Consider the following 20724-nt stretch of genomic DNA (forward strand, 5'->3'; position numbering starts at 1 on the left):
GTCCCTGGAGTGCTGCAGACTCTACTCAACTATGTCTGCTCTCCCACAGCAGGAGTCGATGCCCTTTTGTAAAATGAGGCTCTCTGGGTTCCCACACTGCCTGTCCCACAGGTTCCTCCGGCTCTGCTCACTCTTCTTTATTCTCTCCTTTTTTCTGTTTCCCTCACTGGGTGATTTCAATGGTCTTACCTTCATGTTCACTGATTTTTTTCTTCTGCCACCTCCAATCTGCTATTAAACCCCTCTACAGAATTTTTAATTTCTGTTACTGTGGTTTTCAAGTCTGTTTGCTTGCTTTTCATAATCTCCACCTCTCTTTTGATATTCTCTTTGTGCTCATCTTTTCCCTGATTTCCTTTTCCATAAACATTTTTTAAAAGTCCATTTTTTTAAAGTCCTTCTCTGGTATGGCCCAGGTCTGGTCCTCCTCATTGATGATTTCTAGTAATTTAATCATTACCTTTGCCTGGGCCATTACTTCTTGTTTCTTTGTATGTTTTGTAATGTTTTGTTGAAGCCTGGACATTTTAATATTTTAATGTATCACTGAAATTTAGACGCTGAGGCATCTGTTCCTTAAGCTTGTACCCAGCTAGTGTTTTGCCAGAGCTTTCCTTGAATGCCAATAGCTAACAACAGAAAGAAAGAGAATTAGAGACAAAAGAAAACACCTTTCCATCTTTCCCAGGCTTTGCAGATTGACCTGTGGAAGTGCTTTCCTTCAGAGGTGATCTATACAATGAGTTTAGAGGACAGCTTCAGGCCATCAGTGTCCCCCTATTGCTGGTCGTGCATGTGTCTTTTCTTGAGCATCTATTTGCAAGGATATAAGTGTCCCCTCTTCCTTAGGGAACAGTTCCTCCTGGTCCTGGGCCCTGCACTGGATGTCCTCCAGCCAGCAACCCTTTGTCTCAGGCAGGGGCCTGGTGTAACGATTCTCTGAGCTTCCCCCAGAACTCAGGGCACATTCTGAGATAGCGAGCGTGCACAAGTGTCCTGGTGGTCCTTAACTGCCACCAGAGAAACTGGGCCAACCACACCTGTTCCCAGCACCTGCACAAGGGTGACTCTGCTCTGCCAGGATGGGGACCAGTGATGGTAGGGGCAGGGTTTTGACTGGAGGGGTGGGGACTGGTGGTGAGGAGGGGTGGATTCTAGATATATTTTAAAGGTAGTACTGATGAGACTTGTCAGGTTGAGCATAGGGACTGAGAGGGCTCAGGGATGCCTGAGGTTGGGTTGAACAGTGGCTTTGAGATGGGAAGAAGGAGCAGGTTTGAGGGTTTGGAAAGTGAAGGGTAGGGATTGAGACTTTGGTTTGCAGCAGGTTAGGTTTGAGGAGAGAGTGTTGAAAAAAAAATGACTGAGGAGAAAACCTTGGGGAAAGCCTAGTTTTAGGGAATTGGGGGAAATTAGAAGAACCTATAAGGGAGATAAAACAAGAGGGATGTGTGGTAGGAAGTGGAGACTTAGCATAAGTCTTCTCATAAAGAGAAGTTAAGAAACATGGAAAATGTTAAGTTTGGTCATGAAGAAAGTCTGTATTCAAATATCTACATGTCATCTGTTGCATAATCACCAATCTGTTATTTATAACTTGCCTATCTCTGAAAGGAAGTTTGAGATGTATCTTTTTTTTTTTTTAACATGGGCAGGCACTGGGAATCGAACCCAGGTCTCTGGCATGGCAGGCAAGCATTCTTGCCTGCTGAGCCACCGTGGCCCACCCTTGAGATGTCTTTTTAAAGTGTCTTAAAAAAAAAGTAATTCTAATAGCTAGTGGATTTGTGAAGGCATGGGGTGTTAGGGGCCCCTGACAGGTGGGTCAGTGGACGCTGTGCTGGATTGAATCTGTGGTGGTCCCCAGAAGAGCCATATCCTTTAATCCTCATTCAATATTGCTGGCTGGGAGCTTTCTGATTGTTCCCATGGAGACATGACCCACCCAGTTGTGGGTGGTAACTTTTGATTAGGTGGTTTCCATGGAGAAGCATCTGCACCCATTCAAGGTGGGGTTGCTTACTGGAGCCCTTTAAGAGGGAACCATTTTGGAAAAAGCTTTAGAACCACAAGAGACCTTGGGAAATGAAGGAAAATGCCCCTTGGGGAGTTTCATGAAGTAAGAAGCCAGGAGACAAAGCTAGAAGATGTCGCCATCGGCCTTTCTTGAGAGAAGGTAAACTCTTGTTGGTGCCTTAATTTAGACATTTTCACAGCCTTAGAACTGTAAAATTGCAGTTTATTAAATTCCCCTTTTAAAAGTCATTCCAGTTCTGGGTTATCGCATTTGGCAACTAACAAACTGGAACAGATAGAGACCGTGAGATCCGGCTGTCCTGAGAGGTTTCTCTTGCCCATCTCTGACTTAGGCCTAGCACCTCATAATCAGAGCTGGATGCCTTTGGATTAAATTGCTGTCTTTTAACAAAATGCAAATGACTTTGGGAGGGATAAAAACATAATCAGTTACTAACACATGATAAACTAGTTAATCAAATATTTTTGGCATCAGCTAAAGCACGTTGTTATGAGATTGTGGGGTGGTAGACATGATGACAGAACAGGACGTGGGCACTTCCCAAGAAAGCTGGCCAGGACAGCAGGAGGTAGTATCTAGAAAGCAAAAGAGGTCTGAGAATTCTGACAAAAGATTTTACTTCATGATTTTTTCAATAGCCAACCTAACTCTTAATAACCCAACAAAAGCAGCTAAGTTAAAAACAAAATAAAAGAAACAAAACTGCTTGCAATCTCTTCTTCATGATTTCCAACTTCTCCCAAATTGGGATTTTCTTGGAAGCACCATAATGGGGATGAAGGAATGTGTTGACAAAGGTGTGTGTGGGGGGGCACTGGGAGGGGCCAGTGTGTTATAAAACAAAAATCTTCTTTCTTTGGCAGAGATTCTTCCATCCTTTTATGAAATCTATCCGTCAAATGGCATTTTTGGTATAGGACAGTGGATTTCCAACCATCTTCCCCATAGGAATCACTTCCTGAGCAGGTCTGCTCTGCTAGCTTGATTTCTGTGTAAGATTTTATTGGCTAAAAGAGTTTCCTCAGCTCAAAAATCAAACTTGGAAACTGTTGGTAAGGAAGAAGAGTGGCTGTGTGTGCTACAGACAGAAGTAAGAAAGAATTAATCTGGAAGCACCAGAGAGTCACTCTTGGAATGTAGACTGTGATCGAGCTATTTAAAATGTTCCAAGAAATGATCATGATGATGGATTTGCAACTTTGTGATGATATTGTGAATTATTGATTATATATGTAGAATGGAATGATCAAAAGTTTTGAATGTTTGCATTTGTTTGGTGTTTTTTGATATTTTTTTAAAAATTAACTAAAAAAACTAAAAAAAAAATGTTGTGCTAACAATGAAACTATATTTAATAATGAACAGACTGCATCAGCTGTCTTCACAAGGCCTTATCAGGGCCTTTCACATGGTGTGTGGAAGATTTGTTTTTTTTTTTCTAACGTTCTTGTTGTATAATATAACATATACACAAAGCAAAGAAAGAAAAAAGCAATAGTTTTCAAAGCACCCTTCAACAAGTAGTTACAGGACAGATCCAGAGTTTGTCATGGGCTACCATACCATCATCTCAGATTTTTCCTTCTAGCTGCAGAATATAGCAGACCAGAAGGAATAAATATTATTTTATCATCACAATCGACTTTTTTTCCTTTTTTTGTGAAAAATAACATATATACAAAAAAAAAAGCAATAAATTTCGAAGCACAGCACAACCATTAGTTGAAGAACAGATTTCAGAGTTTGGTATGGGTTACAATTCAACAATTTTAGGTTTTTACTTCTAGCTGCTCTAAGATACTGGAGACCAAAAGAAATACCAATTTAGTGATGCAGCATTCATATTCATTTGTTAAAATCCACCTTCTCAGTGTAACTCCACCATCGCCTTTGATCTTTCTAGCCCATCTTCTATCCATTTAAACTTCTTTTACATAGAGGGCAGAGAGAAACCTCTCAATGAACCATCCTAGAGAAACAAGGGTTTTGGTGAGGAAGCAGTGACTCATCTACTTGAATCCTCCAGACTTCCAGGCCTTCAGGTGGGCTGTGAACCAGAGGCTGGCTCAACCTGAACAGAGCTCAGAGAAGGGACCACTGAGGATCCAGGCACTTTACACTAGGAAAAGGTGTCTGAGAAGGTGGGCCATTCCTGGCCTTAAGGGACGGTGAAATCCTGGCGTTAGCACCGCAGAGCCATGGCTAGCTGTGGAAAGCCCAGGCAGCCTGAGAGCTGCTGGGGTGGACTACGGCCCCAGGGCCCAGAGGTACCCTCCTGGAGGTTCTCCATTGGGGCAGGGCTGGAAGCAGGCTGCAAGCAGCCTTACCCTCATTGCACTTTATAGGTTTCTGTGGAGGGACAGCCCTTAGAGTGTGTACTGGAGTTTATGGATCCGAATTCCCCCAAAATGTAAACCAGTACTTCTACGTGTGCAACTCGAGAGTGGGGACCCATGGCCACCAGCTGCCACCCCACCAGCCCCCCTGCTGTTCACATGCTGACCCCTCACATGGCATCGGGGGTGGTCTGTGTGACCAGGAGAATATAGCAGAAGTGATGGTGTGTCACACTGTGGTTAGATTATAGTCTGAACCAGAACTGCTCAGCTAAGCTGCTCTCAGGTTCCTGGGCCTCAGAAACGATAAGATAATAAATGTTTTGTTACTAAGTTTTGGGGTACTTTGTTTCACAGCCATAGATAACTAATACAAGGTGTCTTCATATTCATCTATAGAACACAATGAGTTAGAATAGAAAATTATGAATATAAAAGTTCAGAAAACGCAAGCTACCACAGGGGGGAGCTACATCCAAGAAAGAAAAGTTAGTAAGAGGTCAGTGCTTTTTCTGTTTTTCAAAGAAAAAAATACCTTGAGAAGTTTACTCTGTCCCTTCATTTTTAGAGCCACAGCTAAAGAATCCCATAAAAATGAGAAACCGTTGAATGCCTTCCAGAGCCCCTGTAGGGGTGTAGAAGGCCAGTTCATACATGTAAGGCCCTCCTCTCACCTTCCCCAGACGCTCAGGCTTTGCGATAAATCCGCCCTTCTGTGAAACGGCATGTGCTGGTGTGATGCTCAGGGTCGCTGCTTGTGGGCAACTTGGTATAATAAAAGCCAAGGCCTTTGTGCCTGGCTGGCATGAGTTTTAATTTCTGCTCTGCCACCTGCTGGCTGGGTGACACTGTGTATGCACTTCCTTAAGCCTGGGTTTCCTTGGCAGCATTGAGTGAAATGTCTGAAAACTGCTTAGCCTACTGTCTGGCACATATGGGTTCAATAAATAAGGGCCATTACTATTGCTTTCTGCACACGATTGAAACCTGTTATCTGTGGCCACCTAATTTTTAGTCTTTAATGAATTTGGAGCAGGAGTCATCAAGATAAAAGAAATCAGCTGATTTGTTCTTCTTCTTGGTTTCACGTAAAAAAACAAGACAACCTGTGATTTGTTGTTCTTTTTGATGATTTTAAGAAACCAGCTATACTTACAGATAGAAACAAAGCCAATCAGGTCAGGATTAAGGTAATTCAGAACATAGGGGTAAGGAAGACATGGTCTATATTTTGGAACTTCATCTACTCTTTGAGACCCAAGGAAGAAAGGTATATTTTGTTCAGAACGAAAATTTTCAGTAGTACATAATCTAACTCAATCTGTCTGGAAGGATCATTGAAACAATCTAAATGGAACCCAGAATTAGAAGGAGAAGCTTTAATCTTGTATAGTTTAATGTAATGTCTGGATACATCCTAGAGTATATTAGGCAAATAAATAAACAAATAGTATTGGCAAAGTCCTTTGAGGGATGGGAGAAAAAATATGAAACTATTAAACTTTACCAGTGGGGAAACCCCTGGTACTGTGTCAAACCTAAGAATCACCTCTGGAGGGCCTCTTTTGTTGCTCAGTTGTGGCCTCTCTCTAAGCCCAACTCTGCAAGTGAAATCATTGCCCTCCCTTCTAGTGGGACATGACATCCAGGGGTGAAAGTCTCCCTGGTGGCGTGGGAGGTGACTCTCAGGGATGAGCTTGGTCCTGGCACTGTGGGATCAACAATGCTATCCTGACCAAAAGGGGAAAAGAAGTGTAACTAATAAAGTATCAGTAATCGAGAGAGTTCAAATAGAGTTGAGAGGCTACTCTGGAGGTCACAATTATGTAAGCATCAGTTAGACATTGCTACTATCATAATTTGCCAACCCCCAACCAAAATCATTCCTGCTAATCCTAAAGAGCACTTAAGATGTTATATAAGATTCTGCAAAGGTTCCATGCACTAGGGTAACTTTCCAGAAACCTACAACCTCCAGATGGGTTCCTCGACCAGATAAGTCCTGAAATGCAGCGAGTCCAACCCTTCCACAACATCAACTAGTTCCATCTTCCTTTATCATATTATCAACAGCCGCTTCCAACATGAAAAAGTTAGAATGGGCATAGCCCAACTATCCCTAAAGAGTGGGAGAAAAATCAAAGGTGATGGTGGAGTTATACAGAGAAGGTAGATTTAACAAACGAATATGATTGCTGAATCGTTATATTGATATTTCTTTTAGTCTCCAGTATCTTAGAGCAGCTAGAAGTAAAAACCTAAAATGGTGGAATTGTAACCCCTACCAAACTCTGAAATTTGTTCTACAACTGACTGTTGCAATGTGTTTTGAAATTTATTGCTTTTTTTTATATATTATTTTTCAAAAAAAAGAAAAAAAAAGTCGATTGTGATGATGAATGCACAGCTATAGGATGATACTGGAACCAGTGATTGTACGCTTTGGATGATTACGTGGTATGTGAATATATAATACATAATATATATCAGCAAAAATAAATAATTAAAAAGAAAAAAAGAAACCAGTTAAAGTGGAAAAGCAGATACTTGTATCACCAACCATTTGTTCATCACATAAAGCACAGATAGTAAGAGCAGTGAAAGTCTATTTTCTAGACAAACAAGAGAGATTCTTTATAATGGAAAAAGGTTAAAATAAAATCCCCAATGCAGACACAGGCAGCATGTGTCACTTTGCATACATTTTATCAATTTAATAGTCCTCTAAGGTTGCCTTTGAGAGGATACAAATGTTAGGAGGAAACCAGAAGATACTCTTAAATAGCTCACTAATCGTTAATAAAATTAACAAAAAATATTTAGAAATTGAAGTTCTGCTTGACCTTAAATCAGGAAAGACGCGGTTTTTGAAGAAGCTGGTATTTTACATTATTGGGAGCTCCCCCACTATAAGGGAAGTCTCTAACATCCTGGAAACAATGGACTCTCTGAACCCCATTGTTATCTTTTTGGGGCGCCAATTAGATTCTCTGGTATCCTGCTGATACCCGCCGTAGGCGGAGCCCACAGACAAGCAACCCCACAGCGCCAAGAGCCAGCACACTAACCCCGATCACAGGAAGCACGAGTGTGTAGTCAGACGAACACTCCTCCACTAAGAGAGAAAACAAAGACAACACGGCAGGTTAGGTTTCATGACAATAGAGCAGGGAGCGGGCTAGCTCGAGTGGGAAGAGCGTGAGCTTCGAAGTCAATCAAATCTGGGCTTGGCTTTTATTTAATTCCACTATGAACTAGCTATGACCTTGAGGAGGTTATTTAACCTCGCAGTTTCCTCAGTTACAAAGTAAGCAAATGGCACATGAGATTGTTGGGGGATTAACTAAGCTGGCCTTCGTATCTCAGCGTTGAATCAGTATTCAATAGATGTTAGCCCCGTTTCCTCAACAGAGCAAGAAGTCCTCCCAGGCAGGCTCGCTGCAAAGTGGGATGTGCTCGCATGAAAGAGACCATTTGCATCACTTACACTAGATTGTATGTGATCTCTTGAAGACATGATATTTATTCACTTTACAAAACAATTTTGTCACTCCTAAAGTTTTCTTTTATTGCTTTCAGTGGGCTAAGAATATTAGAGATTGGACCTGATTATTTATGTGAGTTTAAAAATGAGACGTGTCAAAACTCTTTTTTCTTTAATTCCATGAAAGACTACTTATTCTATTAATTTAAAACAGAACTGATTGGGTCAGGGGCTAACAATCTCAAATGGAGAAGGTTGGAAGTACCTGGGAATAAAGGAGAACTTGATAGAACATATAATGGAGGGTTTGGGGTGGGGGAGTGACTAAATGGAGAGCTTTAGTCATATTTATCCATGGATAGCTAAGAAGATATATGCTTGAGGTCTTTACATAAACCAATATTAAAATGTGTTCTGCACCAAGGGACGCACCTTCACCTCATCATCCCAGTCCTGCCCACCTGAAGTTCAAGAATTGGAGACTCCAGTAAAAAGTATGTACAAGAAAGAAATGGTGCTTGTAGCATACTCTTTGGTTTGGCTGTGGTCAGTATTTACATAATTATAATATCTTATTGGTTTCACAAAAAAATAGTGTTAAAACCACAAATGGGGGTGGTGTGTGTTGAGTCCTTGTCTACCATAGAAGGGAAGTTCCGAAAAAGATAAAATAAGAAAAGGTATAAGATTTTAAACTTCAGTTTTTTAGAATTATGATGATAGCTACCAGAAGAAATTGATCAAATTAGTTAAAAGTGCTTTGTCTCTTAGGGGAGGGACAAGAAAATGTTGCTTTTCATTATAAGCTTTTCTGGAGTATATGATACTTTTGTTATTTGGCTAAAAATGAACTTTGACAAGATGATAAATCAAAATGAGTGGGGGAAAAATGGACCAGAGTTAAAACAAATATAAAGCACATACTTATTGGTCCAGCAATTTCACCAGTAGGAATTTATACTAAATACATATTCACAGAAGTACACAAAGATATATTACAATAATGTCTATTTCATAAGAGCTGACTGAGACACAATCTCAGTATCCATCAGAAATTTAAAATGGCATATTCCTACAGTGGAATATAATGCAGCTATTGAAAAGAATATGGCAGAGCACAAGGCACTGACATTTCCCTAAGAGCTCTGAAAGGGGAAAGAGGTACAGCTGAGCATCACAGGAACCCAAATAAATGTGCCCATGTCATAGTGTGAGAAGATGCACAAGAATCTGGGGGAAGGACTGGGATGCGAGTGGAGGGAAACTTTACTTCCACAGAGTTTTATTCTATTTTAACATTGTTTACATTTTTAAAATGTAGAAAAGTACACAAATAACTATCCAGTCACCACATTTCCAGCATTTGAATTCATCATTGTAAACCTGTTGAGGCATTAGCTACCTCTGTGTATGTTCTCATGTGCACGCTTAAAGAAAACTTATTCTATCTTTAAATATGTTCACTATAAATAAGTATCTCAGGAACACACAAACAAAAAAGTAAAAATCACCCCAAAATCTCCCCACCCAGAAGTTATCATTGTTAACATGGACAAACATTATTTCAGAAAGCTTTTTTCACAGCTATGGACAAATAGAAAAATAAATCGAAGTATGTTCACTAAAATAGGATCATACAAGTGCTATTTTATTGAAATTGTTCATTTCAATTTTACTTCACTTTAGTAGAAGGAAAAAGGTAAAATGAAACTGAGGGAATTACTGCACTTCAAATAAATGTTTCTTTGTCATGGGAAATATTGTTTCTAAAAAGATCCCTCTAAGATTCAAAAAAGAGATTAGAAACTACATAATAAAAGATTGTGAAATGGATTAAGAGACTATAATTTAAACTGGATTTATTCAGTGTTTGCCATACTTTGTTTTCAATCAATAGACATTATCTATTGATTCTGTTAGGAAAAATTAGCAGTAGGAGATTCTCTTCCTCCCCCTCCCCCCAAATCTAAATTCTGAATAGTTATATTACCATTTGTAACATTGTCCAGGGTTACAATGTTTAAATTCTATTTGATAAACTATAATACCTATAGTTTTTGTTTGTTCGTTTTGGCATGCGGAGGCTCTGGAAATGAACCTGGGTCTCCGGCAAGGTAGGTGAGAATTCTACCACTGAACCACCATTGCACTGCCCCCTATAGTTTTTAAACATTTGTTTTGAGTGTATAACACAGTCACATGATTTAAAGTTACAATTATACAAGATGCTGTACACTGAGAACTCACTTCTACTTTCACTATCTAGGTTTCCCCTACCCCTTAATTTCTTATATGTATTTCCAAAGTTTTGCCATGTAGATACAAATACAAGTGACTATAGAGATATTTATAGCAAATAGACAATTTTTACTTTGCATTTTCCCACTCTGATACACTATGCTGTTTTGCTCGGATATATTTTGTATATCTTTCCTTATATACACACATTCATACATAACACCCACATTTGTCTTTATAGCTGTGCAGTTTTCCAGCGTGGAACCTGTCATCCTTTGTCAACCACTCCCTGCATGACGGATCTTGGTTTGGGTCCAATTTTTTGCTATTAAAAATAATGCTGCAATGAATAACCATGTACAAAGATCATGTCATATATGAAAAGATATGTCTGTATGATAAATTCCCAGACCCATAATAGTTTAATAGTTCTTATATTTAAATGAATAAATGCTCACCACCATTGTCATTGACATCATCTTCTTTTTATACTGTGGTTTCTCTATTCCTAAGGGTTGTTTACTTATTTCCTTATTTTTATTGAGGCTCATGTCTTATCTGAGCAAATTTCATTGTCAAGCAATCAAGCAATATCTTTTTTTTTTTTTTAAATTTTTTTATTAATCAAAAAAAAGAAAAGAAATTAACACAACATTTAGAAATCATTCCATTCTACACATGCACTCAGTAATTCTTAGTATCATCACATAGATGTATGATCATCATTTCTTAGTACATTTGCATCGATTTAGGAAAAGAACTAGCAAAACAGCAGAAAAAGATATAGAATGTTAATATAGAGAAGAGAATTAAAATAATAATACTAATAATATATATATATATATAAAAAGGAAAAAGAAAAAAACAAAAACAAAAGATACAAACACACAAACAAACAAACAAAAAACCATATTTCAGGTGCAGCTTCATTCAGTGTTCCAACCTAGTTACATTACACTTAGGTATTATTGTGCTGTCCATTTTTGAGTTTTTGTATCTAGTCCTGTTGCACAGTCTGTATCCCTTCAGCTCCAATTACCCATTATCTTACCCTGTTTCTAACTCCTGCTGGTCTCTGTTACCAATGATATAGTCCAAGCTGATTCTCGAATGTCGGTTCACATCAGTGGGACCATACAGTATTTGTCCTTTAGTTTTTGGCTAGACTCACTCAGCATAATGTTCTCTAGGTCCATCTATGTTATTACATGCTTCATAAGTTTAGTCTGTCTTAAAGCTGCATAATATTCCATCGTAGGTATACGCCACAGTTTGTTTAGCCACTCGTCTGTTGATGGGCATTTTGGCTGTTTCCATCTCTTTGAAGTTGTAGATAATGCTGCTATAAACACTGGTGTGCAAATGTCTGTCTGTGTCTTTGCCCTTAAGTCCTTTGAGTAGATACCTAGCAGTGGTATTGCTGGGTCGTAATCCATTCTGCCATTCTATGTCTTTTGATTGGGAAATTCAGTCCATTAACTTTTAGTGTTATTACTGTTTGGATAATATTTTCCTCTACCATTTTGGCTTTTGTATTATATATATCATATCTGATTTTCCTTCTTTCTACACTTTACTCCATACCTCTCTCTTCTGTCTTTTCGTATCTGACTCTAGTGCTCCCTTTAGTATTTCTTGCAGAGCTGGTCTCTTGGTCACAAATTCTCTCAGTGACTTTTTGTCTATAAATGTTTTAATTTCTCCTTCATTTTTGAAGGACAATTTTGCTGGATATAGGAGTCTTGGTTGGCAGTTTTTCTCTTTTAGTGATTTAAATATATCATCCCACTGTCTTCTAGCTTCCATGGTTTCTGCTGAGAAATCTACACATAGTCTTATTGGGTTTCCCTTGTATGTGACAGATTGTTTTTCTCTTGCTGCTTTCAAGATCCTCTCTTTCTCTTTGACCTCTGACATTCTAACTAGTAAATGTCTTGGAGAACGCCTATTTGGGTCTATTCTCTTTGGGGTGCGCTGCACTTCTTGGATCTGTATATTTAGGTCTTTCATAAGAGTTGGGAAATTTTCAGTGATAATTTCTTCCATTAGTTTTTCTCCTCCTTTTCCCTTCTCTTCTCCTTCTGGGACACCCACAACACGTATATTTGTGCGCTTCATATTGTCATTCAGTTCCCTGATTCCCTGCTCAAGTTTTTCCATTCTTTTCCCTATAGTTTCTGTTTCTTTTTGGAATTCAGTTGTTCCATCCTCCAGTTCACTAATTGTAGCTTTTGTCTCTTTAGATCTACCATTGTAGGTATCCATTGTTTTTTCCATTTTTTCTTCTTTGTCCTTCACTCCCACAAGTTCTGTGATTTGTTTTTTCAGATTTTCTATTTCTTCTTTTTGTTCAGCCCATATCTTCTTCATGTCCTCCCTCAATTTATTGATTTGGTTTTTGAAGAGTTTTTCCATTTCTGTTCGTATATTCAGCATTAGTTGTCTCAGCTCCTGTATCTCATTTGAACTATTGGTTTGTTCCTTTGATTGGGCCATATCTTCAATTTTCCGAGCGTCATCCATTATTTTCTGCTGGTGTCTGGGCATTTGATCAGATCTCCCTGGGTGTGGGACCCAGCTGGTTGAAAGGTTTTTCTGTGGAATCTCTGGGCTCTGTTTTTCTTTTCCTGCCCAGTAGGTGGCGCTGGTGGCAGTCGTTTGTCTGCGGGGCAGTCGGCCCGGGAAACCGCGCGTGGAGGCGGGGGTCGCTGGCTGTGGCTTGGGGGAGTGCCGGTCCAAATTGCCCAGCTGGCCCGAGACGCCAAGCGTGACGGGAGGGCCCCGCTATCCAATGTTCCCAGTCAGACCGGGGAGCCACGTGCGTGGAGGGGACCCCAGATGCCAGCCACCCCAGCTGGAAAACGTGCACCCCTCGGGTATCTCACAGCAGTGGATTCTCCCTACCCGTTCAGCCGTTCCAGAATGGGGTACGCTGTCTTTTTTGGTCTCTGTCGTGACTCCGGGAGCTGTTTCGTATTGTTTCTGTTTCTTTAGTTGCTTTTCTGGGGGAGGAACTAAGACCCGCGCGTCTTACTAAGCCGCCATCTTCTCCGGAAGTCTCAAGCAATATCTTTAAGAATGGCTTGTTGGTGCTGCATCCCTTAAACTATTTCATGTTTGAGAAGGCCTGCTTATTGTCTTATATTCAATAATATTTTGGGGTCACACTTCCTTTTCTTTAGAAGACTTTGGTTCATTGCTTCCTTTAAGTGTTATTGTCAGTGAATCTATAACTATAGATTTGCTTTAAAAATTTCTATTTGCCTGACTGTCTAAAGGAGTCTTTCTTCATTTCTGAAGTTCTATAGCTTCCTTTGGACATGTCCCAGTGCTACGCTTCCTGTATCAGTTCTTTCCTAGGACACATTATACTCTTTCAACTGGCAACTTCAATTCTTTATCTCAAGAAAATTCTCTTAAATCTTCAAATATATCTTCATTCTATTTTGAACTCCATTTCAGAAACACCAATTGTCCTTATGCTGAATGGTCTAAATATATTCCATACCTAGTAGCTTCTCTATAATGTTTTAATCTTGATGTTTTATTTTTGTTAACTGTGATTATCTACAATTTTCTCTATAAATATAATTTGATTTTCAGTCCTATCTGTTCTGCCTCTTACTGGTTCAATTTATTATGTCATTATGTTGCTTTGATACACACTTTCTCAGGAATGGAATTTCCTTTTCATCTCACTCTTTCATTTTAACTCTCATCCTTGAGCTCTTGTTTTATGGAATTCGTACTCTTTTGAAGGGGTTCACAGCATCAGGCAATTGTAAGAGATTTATTTCTGTTCCTTAAATTATGTTTCCTTTGTGTGTATTTTACTAAAAATAGTACTTTCTAATCCTCTGTTCTTTTCTTCAATTTAATTTTCTATTATCATCTCCCACACCACCAGGGTTGGGTGTGTTGTTATTTTCCTGGAGCATTTTTTTCATAGAGGTCATGCAGTTTATTTTCATCTTGCACATACCTGAGAAATTCAGTTCAGACTATTCACTTTTATGATGTCATTAGGTTAATTATGGTCTTTCTTCCCTTTGTATCTGAGATCAGTTAATGTTTCCTTTTGAAAGTATTGGCAAAGTCCCTTGAGGGATGGGAGAAAAATTACAGAACTATTGAACTTCATCACTGGGGAAACCCTGGATACTGTGTCAAACATTAGGGACACCCAAATCAATAGGCCAAGCCCTTGATCTCGAGGCGTACTCTTGGGAAGCTTATGTATATAGGGAGAAGCTTAGCCTACCTATAGGTGTGCCAAAGAGTTACTTCTGGAGGACCTCTTTTGTTGCTCAGATGTGGCCACTCTCTAAGTCCAACTCTGCAAGTGAAATCGTTGCCCTCCACACTATGTGGGACATGACATCCAGGGGTGAAAGTCTCCCTGGTGGTGTGGGAGATGACTTCCAGGGATGAGCCTGGCCCTGGCACTGTGGGATCAACAATGCCATCCTGACCAAAGGGTGAAAAGAAGTGTAACTAATAAGTTATCAGTGGCTGAGAGAGTTCAAATAGAGTCAAGAGGCTACTCTGGAAGTCACTCTTACACAGGCTTCAGTTAGACATTGCTACCTATCATAACTTGCCAAACCTTGGCCAAAACCATTCCTGCAAATCCTAAAAAACACCTAGGACAATATATAAGATTCTACAAAAGTTCCATGCACTAGAGTAACTTTCCAGAAATTTACAACCTCTAGATGGGCCCTTGGACCAGATAAGTCCTGAAATGCAGAGGGACCAGCCCTTCCAGAACATCATTAGTTCCATCCCCCATCCTATATTATCAACAGGCCTTCCAACATGAAAAGTTAGAATGGGCATAGCCCAAATACCCCTAAAGAATGGGAGAAAGATCAAAGGTGATGGTGGAGTTACACAGAGAAGGAAAGGTTTAACAAATGAGCATGATTGCTAAATCAGTATATTGATATTTCTTTTAGCCTCCAGTACCTTACAGCAGCTAGAAATAAAACCTAAAATGGTGGAATTGTAACCCATACCAAACTCTGAAATTTGTTCAACAACTAATTGTTGCAATGTGCTTTGAAATTTATTGCCTTTATGCATATATGTTTTTTAAAGATTAAGAGCATAACAGAGAAGATAGGATTTAACAAATGAGTATGACTGATAAATCATTATATTGATATTTCTGTTGTTCTCCAGTGTCTTGGAGCAGCTAGAAGAAAAATGAAAAATCGTGGAACTGTAACCCATACTGAACTTTAAAATGTATTCTATAATTACTTGTTAAAATGTACTTGGAAGGCGATTGCTTTATATATATATATGTTATATTTCACAATTAAAAAAAAAAACAAACAAAAAATCTCCTTTTCAGCTACAGGCTGAAAATCCCTCCTTCCGTCTGCAGCCCTCCAGTCTGGGCTGTTCCTCCTTTTAACTCTATCTGTCCTGGGCTTGCCCTTCCTAGTCTGAGCTACTCCAGGGCTGAAGGAGGAAAAAGACAAAGCCGCCTGCAGTTTTCTCTCCAGATTTAGGACTAGTAACAAGAGCCCACCAGTTCTGCCTCTCCTGACAGGGGTCCTTGGAGTAGGAGGACAAGCCAGCGCAGAGGGCTCTGAGCCCCCTCTGCTGCCTCTTTCCACTCTCCCTGAATCTTTAGTTTCTTTCATGTTCTCCAGTTTTTAAAGTTTATTGCATTAGGTTATATCTCTTTGCGTGCTACTGGTGATCTTTTAAAAAACTGTTTTTTTCTATCTTATTAGGTAAAGGAAGGAAAATTCTGTGAGGAATCTCCTGGTCCACCGTTTTATCCCTTAATTTTCATTTATTTCTGCAGTGCTTAATATATATATATTTAACCACGTCTGTGTTATTTTCGTTTCCATTTGGTTTTCTTAAAAAGTAAGAATTCGTATGGAAGAATAAAATTATAACCATTTAAACAACCTGTCCTATGAGGAAATCACAAAATTGAGGCACATATTTACACAACATTATTTATAACCCAGAAGCAATAAACCTCAAGAATAATGGAATAGTTAAGCAAATTATATTATGTCGATAGCGTATTAGGTAGCCACAAAATTATAGTTCGAACCTTTAATAGCATGGATAAATGCTTATGATGTATGGTTAAAAAAAGATATTAAATTGTGTGCTCTGTGTGCTACTAGTTATGCCAAACAAGATTAACGCGAGGGCAACACATCCAAATTAAGCTGGCTAAATGCCCTGGTGGGCTTCTACAGCTCTAAGGCGGCAGGTGCCAGGGGCGCTTGGGGAGATCAGGGGCGTGGTGGGGGGGAGGGGGCGAGAGGGGCCGAGGGCGGGCGGGCCTAGAAGCCGAAGGGCGTGGGGGGCATGGAGGAGCGGAGGGGCTGGGAACGGGGTGGGGGGGGAGGTCGAGGGTGTGAAGGCATAAGCGTGGGGGTTGGGGGGCGGGAGGGGAGCGCCCGCAGTCGCGCGGCCGCATCCCGCGCTTCCAGCTCTCCGGGTCCCCGCGGCACGGTTCTGGGCTGCAGGGACAGGCAGCTGGGCCCTCGTGGTCACAGAGCTGATGGAAAGAGAGCTTAAGGACAGGGGCGCGGAGGCGGCGGGCGGCGGTGCAGGGCAGACCCACGGCAGACCAAGGGGCCAGGAAAGCCGGCCCAGAGCCCTGAGCCACTATGGGCGCCCGGTTCTCCCCTCCCGCCCCCGGCTCTCTGCCAGCTCCCGCTTCAGGGTTTTTCCGGCCATCCAGCGCCCCAGGGGTTCTTAAAGCCCACCTGTAGCTGCTGCGTGCCTTCCCAGCCCCTCCTCACTCCAAAGTGGAGACAGCTCAGATAACCCCAGGAAAAGCCAGGAAGGCTCCTAGTTGAAGCAGGGGGTACAGAGTTGTCGCCAACTCTCAGGAACTTCCTGCTAAAAATCATGAATGGCACCCTTGGAAAATGTAAAAAAAAAAAAAAAGAAGAAGAAAGCTTTCTGTTAATAAAAATTAGCTAACAACATCCAGAAGTCCATTACTACCCCTTTTCTCTGAAATAAAACCCCTTATGTTTAAACAGCCAGTGTAACAGGAAACGGTGAATAACACTGAAACCATATTTTAATAGACTTTTTTCCCACCACACAGCAATCATTCCCAATTAACAAGTTCCTGGTTTACAATTCTTTGGAAATGCTTGCAAAAATAAACAGAGAAATGGAATCACATTGTGGGTAGGTCTTCCTCTTCCGGCTTGCCAATTGCGATTGGCTCAAATGAAAAAATTTATAAGGGTAAAATGGAATCAGAGGAAAACAGACAAATCAGAGAACAGTGTTAAGAAGGCGGAAAGCAAATGAAGGTGAAGGAACGGAGAATTAATATCTATTGATCCTCTGTTGTTTTTTCTTTGGTTTGTCCTTTGCTTTTTAAAAAGTGAAATGCTGGGAATTTTTCTAATTTTTTACTGTTGTTAATAATATATTACAATCATGGAGAATATGTCTTTTCAGAAGAAATTACAGTATGTTAAGACCATCTGTACCTTAAATCAGAATTTGGGCAAAACCCAGGAATTTAAAATAATTTTAGAATCTATTTTGCAATGAACAGATTTTTTTTCTTTGTAGTATTAAAAAAAAAACTATTAGGTGTTAAGATGCTTTTACAAATGTGAAGAATGATCAGTGCAGTCTCAGAATATCTGCCCGCCAGTCCTCCCGCGCTCCCTGCTTCCCTTGGGCCTAGCCGAGCCACGCCCACAGCCGGGCATTGGCCAGCGGCAACTGGGGGCGGGGGCAGGGCTTTCCCCGATGTGTGGGTGCTGCGGGAGCCCTGGGGAGGCCGAAGGGCCACAGAGGGCAGGACCTCGGGGCATGGTGCGCCTCAGACGGGGGTGGGGGCAAGGGGGAAGGCGGGGGCTCTACGGGCGTCCACGGCCGCCTCTGGGCTTCTGCCGTGCCACCAGGCAGGCGGTGAGCAAGACGCCAAGCAGCCCCGCGAGGCTCAGACCCACGGCCACGGGGCTCTGCCTCCTGCTGCTGTCACGGGAGCATTCCTCCGCTGTAATCCAAGTAAAAGGTGTTAGGGCCGCAGATGCAGTGGGGACTGCGTGTGGCCTCAGCGTCGCAGAGGGAAACTGAGGAAGCGAGGGAACCGCGGGGCGCCCACCTGCCGCCTCAGGTACCCAGACGGGAGGAGCACCGGAGGGGAAAGGGCCGGGCAGGCTGGAGGCTCGCAGTGCAGTGCTCGGACCACGCCCTGGGTCGGGGGTGGGGGTGGCGCAGAGCCGCCACAGGAGGGGGGCGGCCCCAGTTCAGGGACAGCAACTCGGTGGAGGGGGGGAGGGTCAGGCCCCGTACTAACTCGCCGGGCCGAGGTTTCCACCCAGACTTTGCACCTCTTACAGGGGCTGCTGGGTGGGGGGGGCGTGGAGAAGGTGGGAACCAGCTTCCATCACGCCTGCTGATTCTTGGGCGGCTCCCGGGCAGCATGAAGACAGGCCCCCCCCCCCCCCCCCCCCGCCAGGTCAGATTTCCCCGCGGCCCCTGCGCCTGCCCTCTTCTGTACTCTTATGACACGTTGTACCGCAAGGTTTACTTTTTTAGCTCACTCCTTTTCTCTTACTCTCTGCAGAAAATGTTATATATATAAAATGTTATTTATAACACACACCTTGACATCTGAGTGTCTGCAGTGACATTGGAAGCCACAGAGTGGGGGTGCAGAACTGAGTGCGGGTGGGGGGGGGGCCAGGTAAGAGGGCCCAGTGAGATGGGGCTGCAGGGCAGGGAGTCTGTGAGAGGACGTCTGAGGAGGGGAGAAGTGAAGGGTACTGAAGTTTCATGCTACCTGGACTACCCTGGAGCTGTGATTTTAGAAAGGGCATTAAGAGATAAAACAAAGTAGCTTTCCACATTTCCCTGTGAGCACTGCTTGGAAGAGGCCATGTGTGCCGTTGACAGGGTTGATTGCCCATCCCTGCCACTAAGAGTTTTCCTGGACCTGCTCATTTCTTGCTTCACATGGTAATTCTGAGGAATAATAAGGGCAGGGCATACCTTATGTTAAGATCACACAGTTAATTACAGAGATTTGTCAGACCTCTTAAATTTTGAGACCAGAAGACAAAGTGTGGACAGCACATACTAGGAGATTTTCAGTTAATCTCAGCATCGCGATAAAAGCCAAAACCGACAGTTGGAGACGGAGGGACTCAGACAAAACCTAAAGAGATAAGGGACTCAAGGCAAGTAACACCCTAATCCTTGCTTCGGTAAATGTTTTCCACCAACTATGTCAGGTGGAGTTTTCAGCCGGATAAGGCTTCAAATTATAATGGAACCCAAAGTAAAAGCAGATTAGCTATAAAGTAATTTAATTTATGGCGAAACTTCTATATGCATCTATTTTTGACAACTGAGAAGTGTTTACAGTGTCTTGAGTTATTATGAGAGGGATGTTTTAGAAACTGGAGTTCAAGACCTTCCTGTTCATAAAAGCAAATCCCTGCCTTTTTCCTGCAGGGAGGAGGGGAATCTCACTTGTCTGCCCTTGACCTTTCCCCTCCTGGCCAGCCCTCGGGCACAGTCTACCTGTGGTGCTTAAAACCCAAAGCAGAAGTTGGAGGGAAACTAAAATTGAGTAAGAGGAGGCACTTCTCAGGTAGCACAGCTCATAACTGGGAAGAGGTGATCCAACAGGGTTTATTTCTACCTTGAATTATCACATCCTCCTCTTTTCCTTCTGTGGGTAGGATAGCAGCTATTCTGAAATCTTTAATTAAACACATCACTCAGACTCAGGCTCTTTAAAGTGTTCCTCAAGCACACCTGCATTCACCAGCGCTCAGAAGTGTGTAAGGGGGTGGTAAGTGTGTGAGGGGGATGGATCACAGATGATGTCTGCTGATTTTTATTGAGTGTCTATGTGTTTAAGTGGGTGAGACCATGTGTATTGACCAGAGAAGGAGAATGTATTCTGCATTACAGTTTTGGATGAGTGTGACTAAGTCTGAGGGAGTGGACACAAGCGGGTCAAGATGTCTGATTTGGGGTTGGGATAGACGTTCAGAGGGACAGGGGGAGGGAGGAGTGGCCAGAGAAGCTTGGGCCTCTGGACTCTGCAGGAGTCCTCCTGTCCTGAGGAGCTCATGTGAGTCCTGCCCCTTAGCAGCTTCAGACAAAACCCACCTTGGGACTGCCCCGGGTCTCTGAATATTATGTTGAGGACATGATGGGCCCCTAACTTACCATTTCCAAAGCTGTCTCCTTCAAAGTCAAAGGCTTGAAGCTGGACATTCATTGTTTTCAGGTGAAGGTGGGTTGAGAGCTCGGTGCTCTGTTCGCTCACACACTTGAAGGAATGCCCCACTGTGGTCTCAAACAGCACCACAGCATTTCTCATTCCTTCGTAAATCTTCTCTGAAAATACAAAGGTGAAACAGACAAAGAAGACTCTTGAAATATATCCACTGAGTTCCCTCTGGGCCGCTGCCAGGATGCCCAAACGTGGTGAAAAGGTCTTCCTCGAGACTGGATTCTATCACTTATTCTCATGAAGAATCACCCTGGTGCTGTTTGGGGTTTTAGTTGTTTTGCGCAAAACAACTGCACAAAACACTCCCCAAAACAATTAAAAGGTCCCGTTTCAATGTTATTACTCCCCAATTCATGTG

At 41.9% G+C, this 20724-nt stretch overlaps 1 protein-coding gene across 3 annotated transcripts in view; it reads right to left on the reverse strand.

Annotated features, from left to right (window-relative positions):
- Positions 1 to 1914: 1914 nt before the first annotated feature.
- LAMP3 (lysosomal associated membrane protein 3) overlaps positions 1915 to 20724 on the reverse strand; it is a 44397-nt gene continuing 25587 nt past the window's right edge. Inside the window, exons 5-7 of one of the 3 annotated variants that reach the window (XM_077161161.1) lie at positions 20300 to 20470; positions 7443 to 7489; positions 1915 to 2613 (exon numbers count right to left, since the gene is read on the reverse strand). In XM_077161161.1, coding sequence (XP_077017276.1) covers positions 2509 to 2613; positions 7443 to 7489; positions 20300 to 20470 — 323 coding nt within the window. In that variant the 3' untranslated portion in view covers positions 1915 to 2508. Of the gene's footprint in view, positions 2614 to 6852; positions 7490 to 17952; positions 18111 to 20299; positions 20471 to 20724 lie in introns of those variants that run through there. The other 2 variants (XM_077161163.1, XM_077161162.1) reach the window with 2 other exon arrangements.

The sequence above is a fragment of the Tamandua tetradactyla genome, chromosome 5 (genome assembly GCF_023851605.1).
Source record: "Tamandua tetradactyla isolate mTamTet1 chromosome 5, mTamTet1.pri, whole genome shotgun sequence".
NCBI lineage: Eukaryota > Metazoa > Chordata > Mammalia > Pilosa > Myrmecophagidae > Tamandua > Tamandua tetradactyla.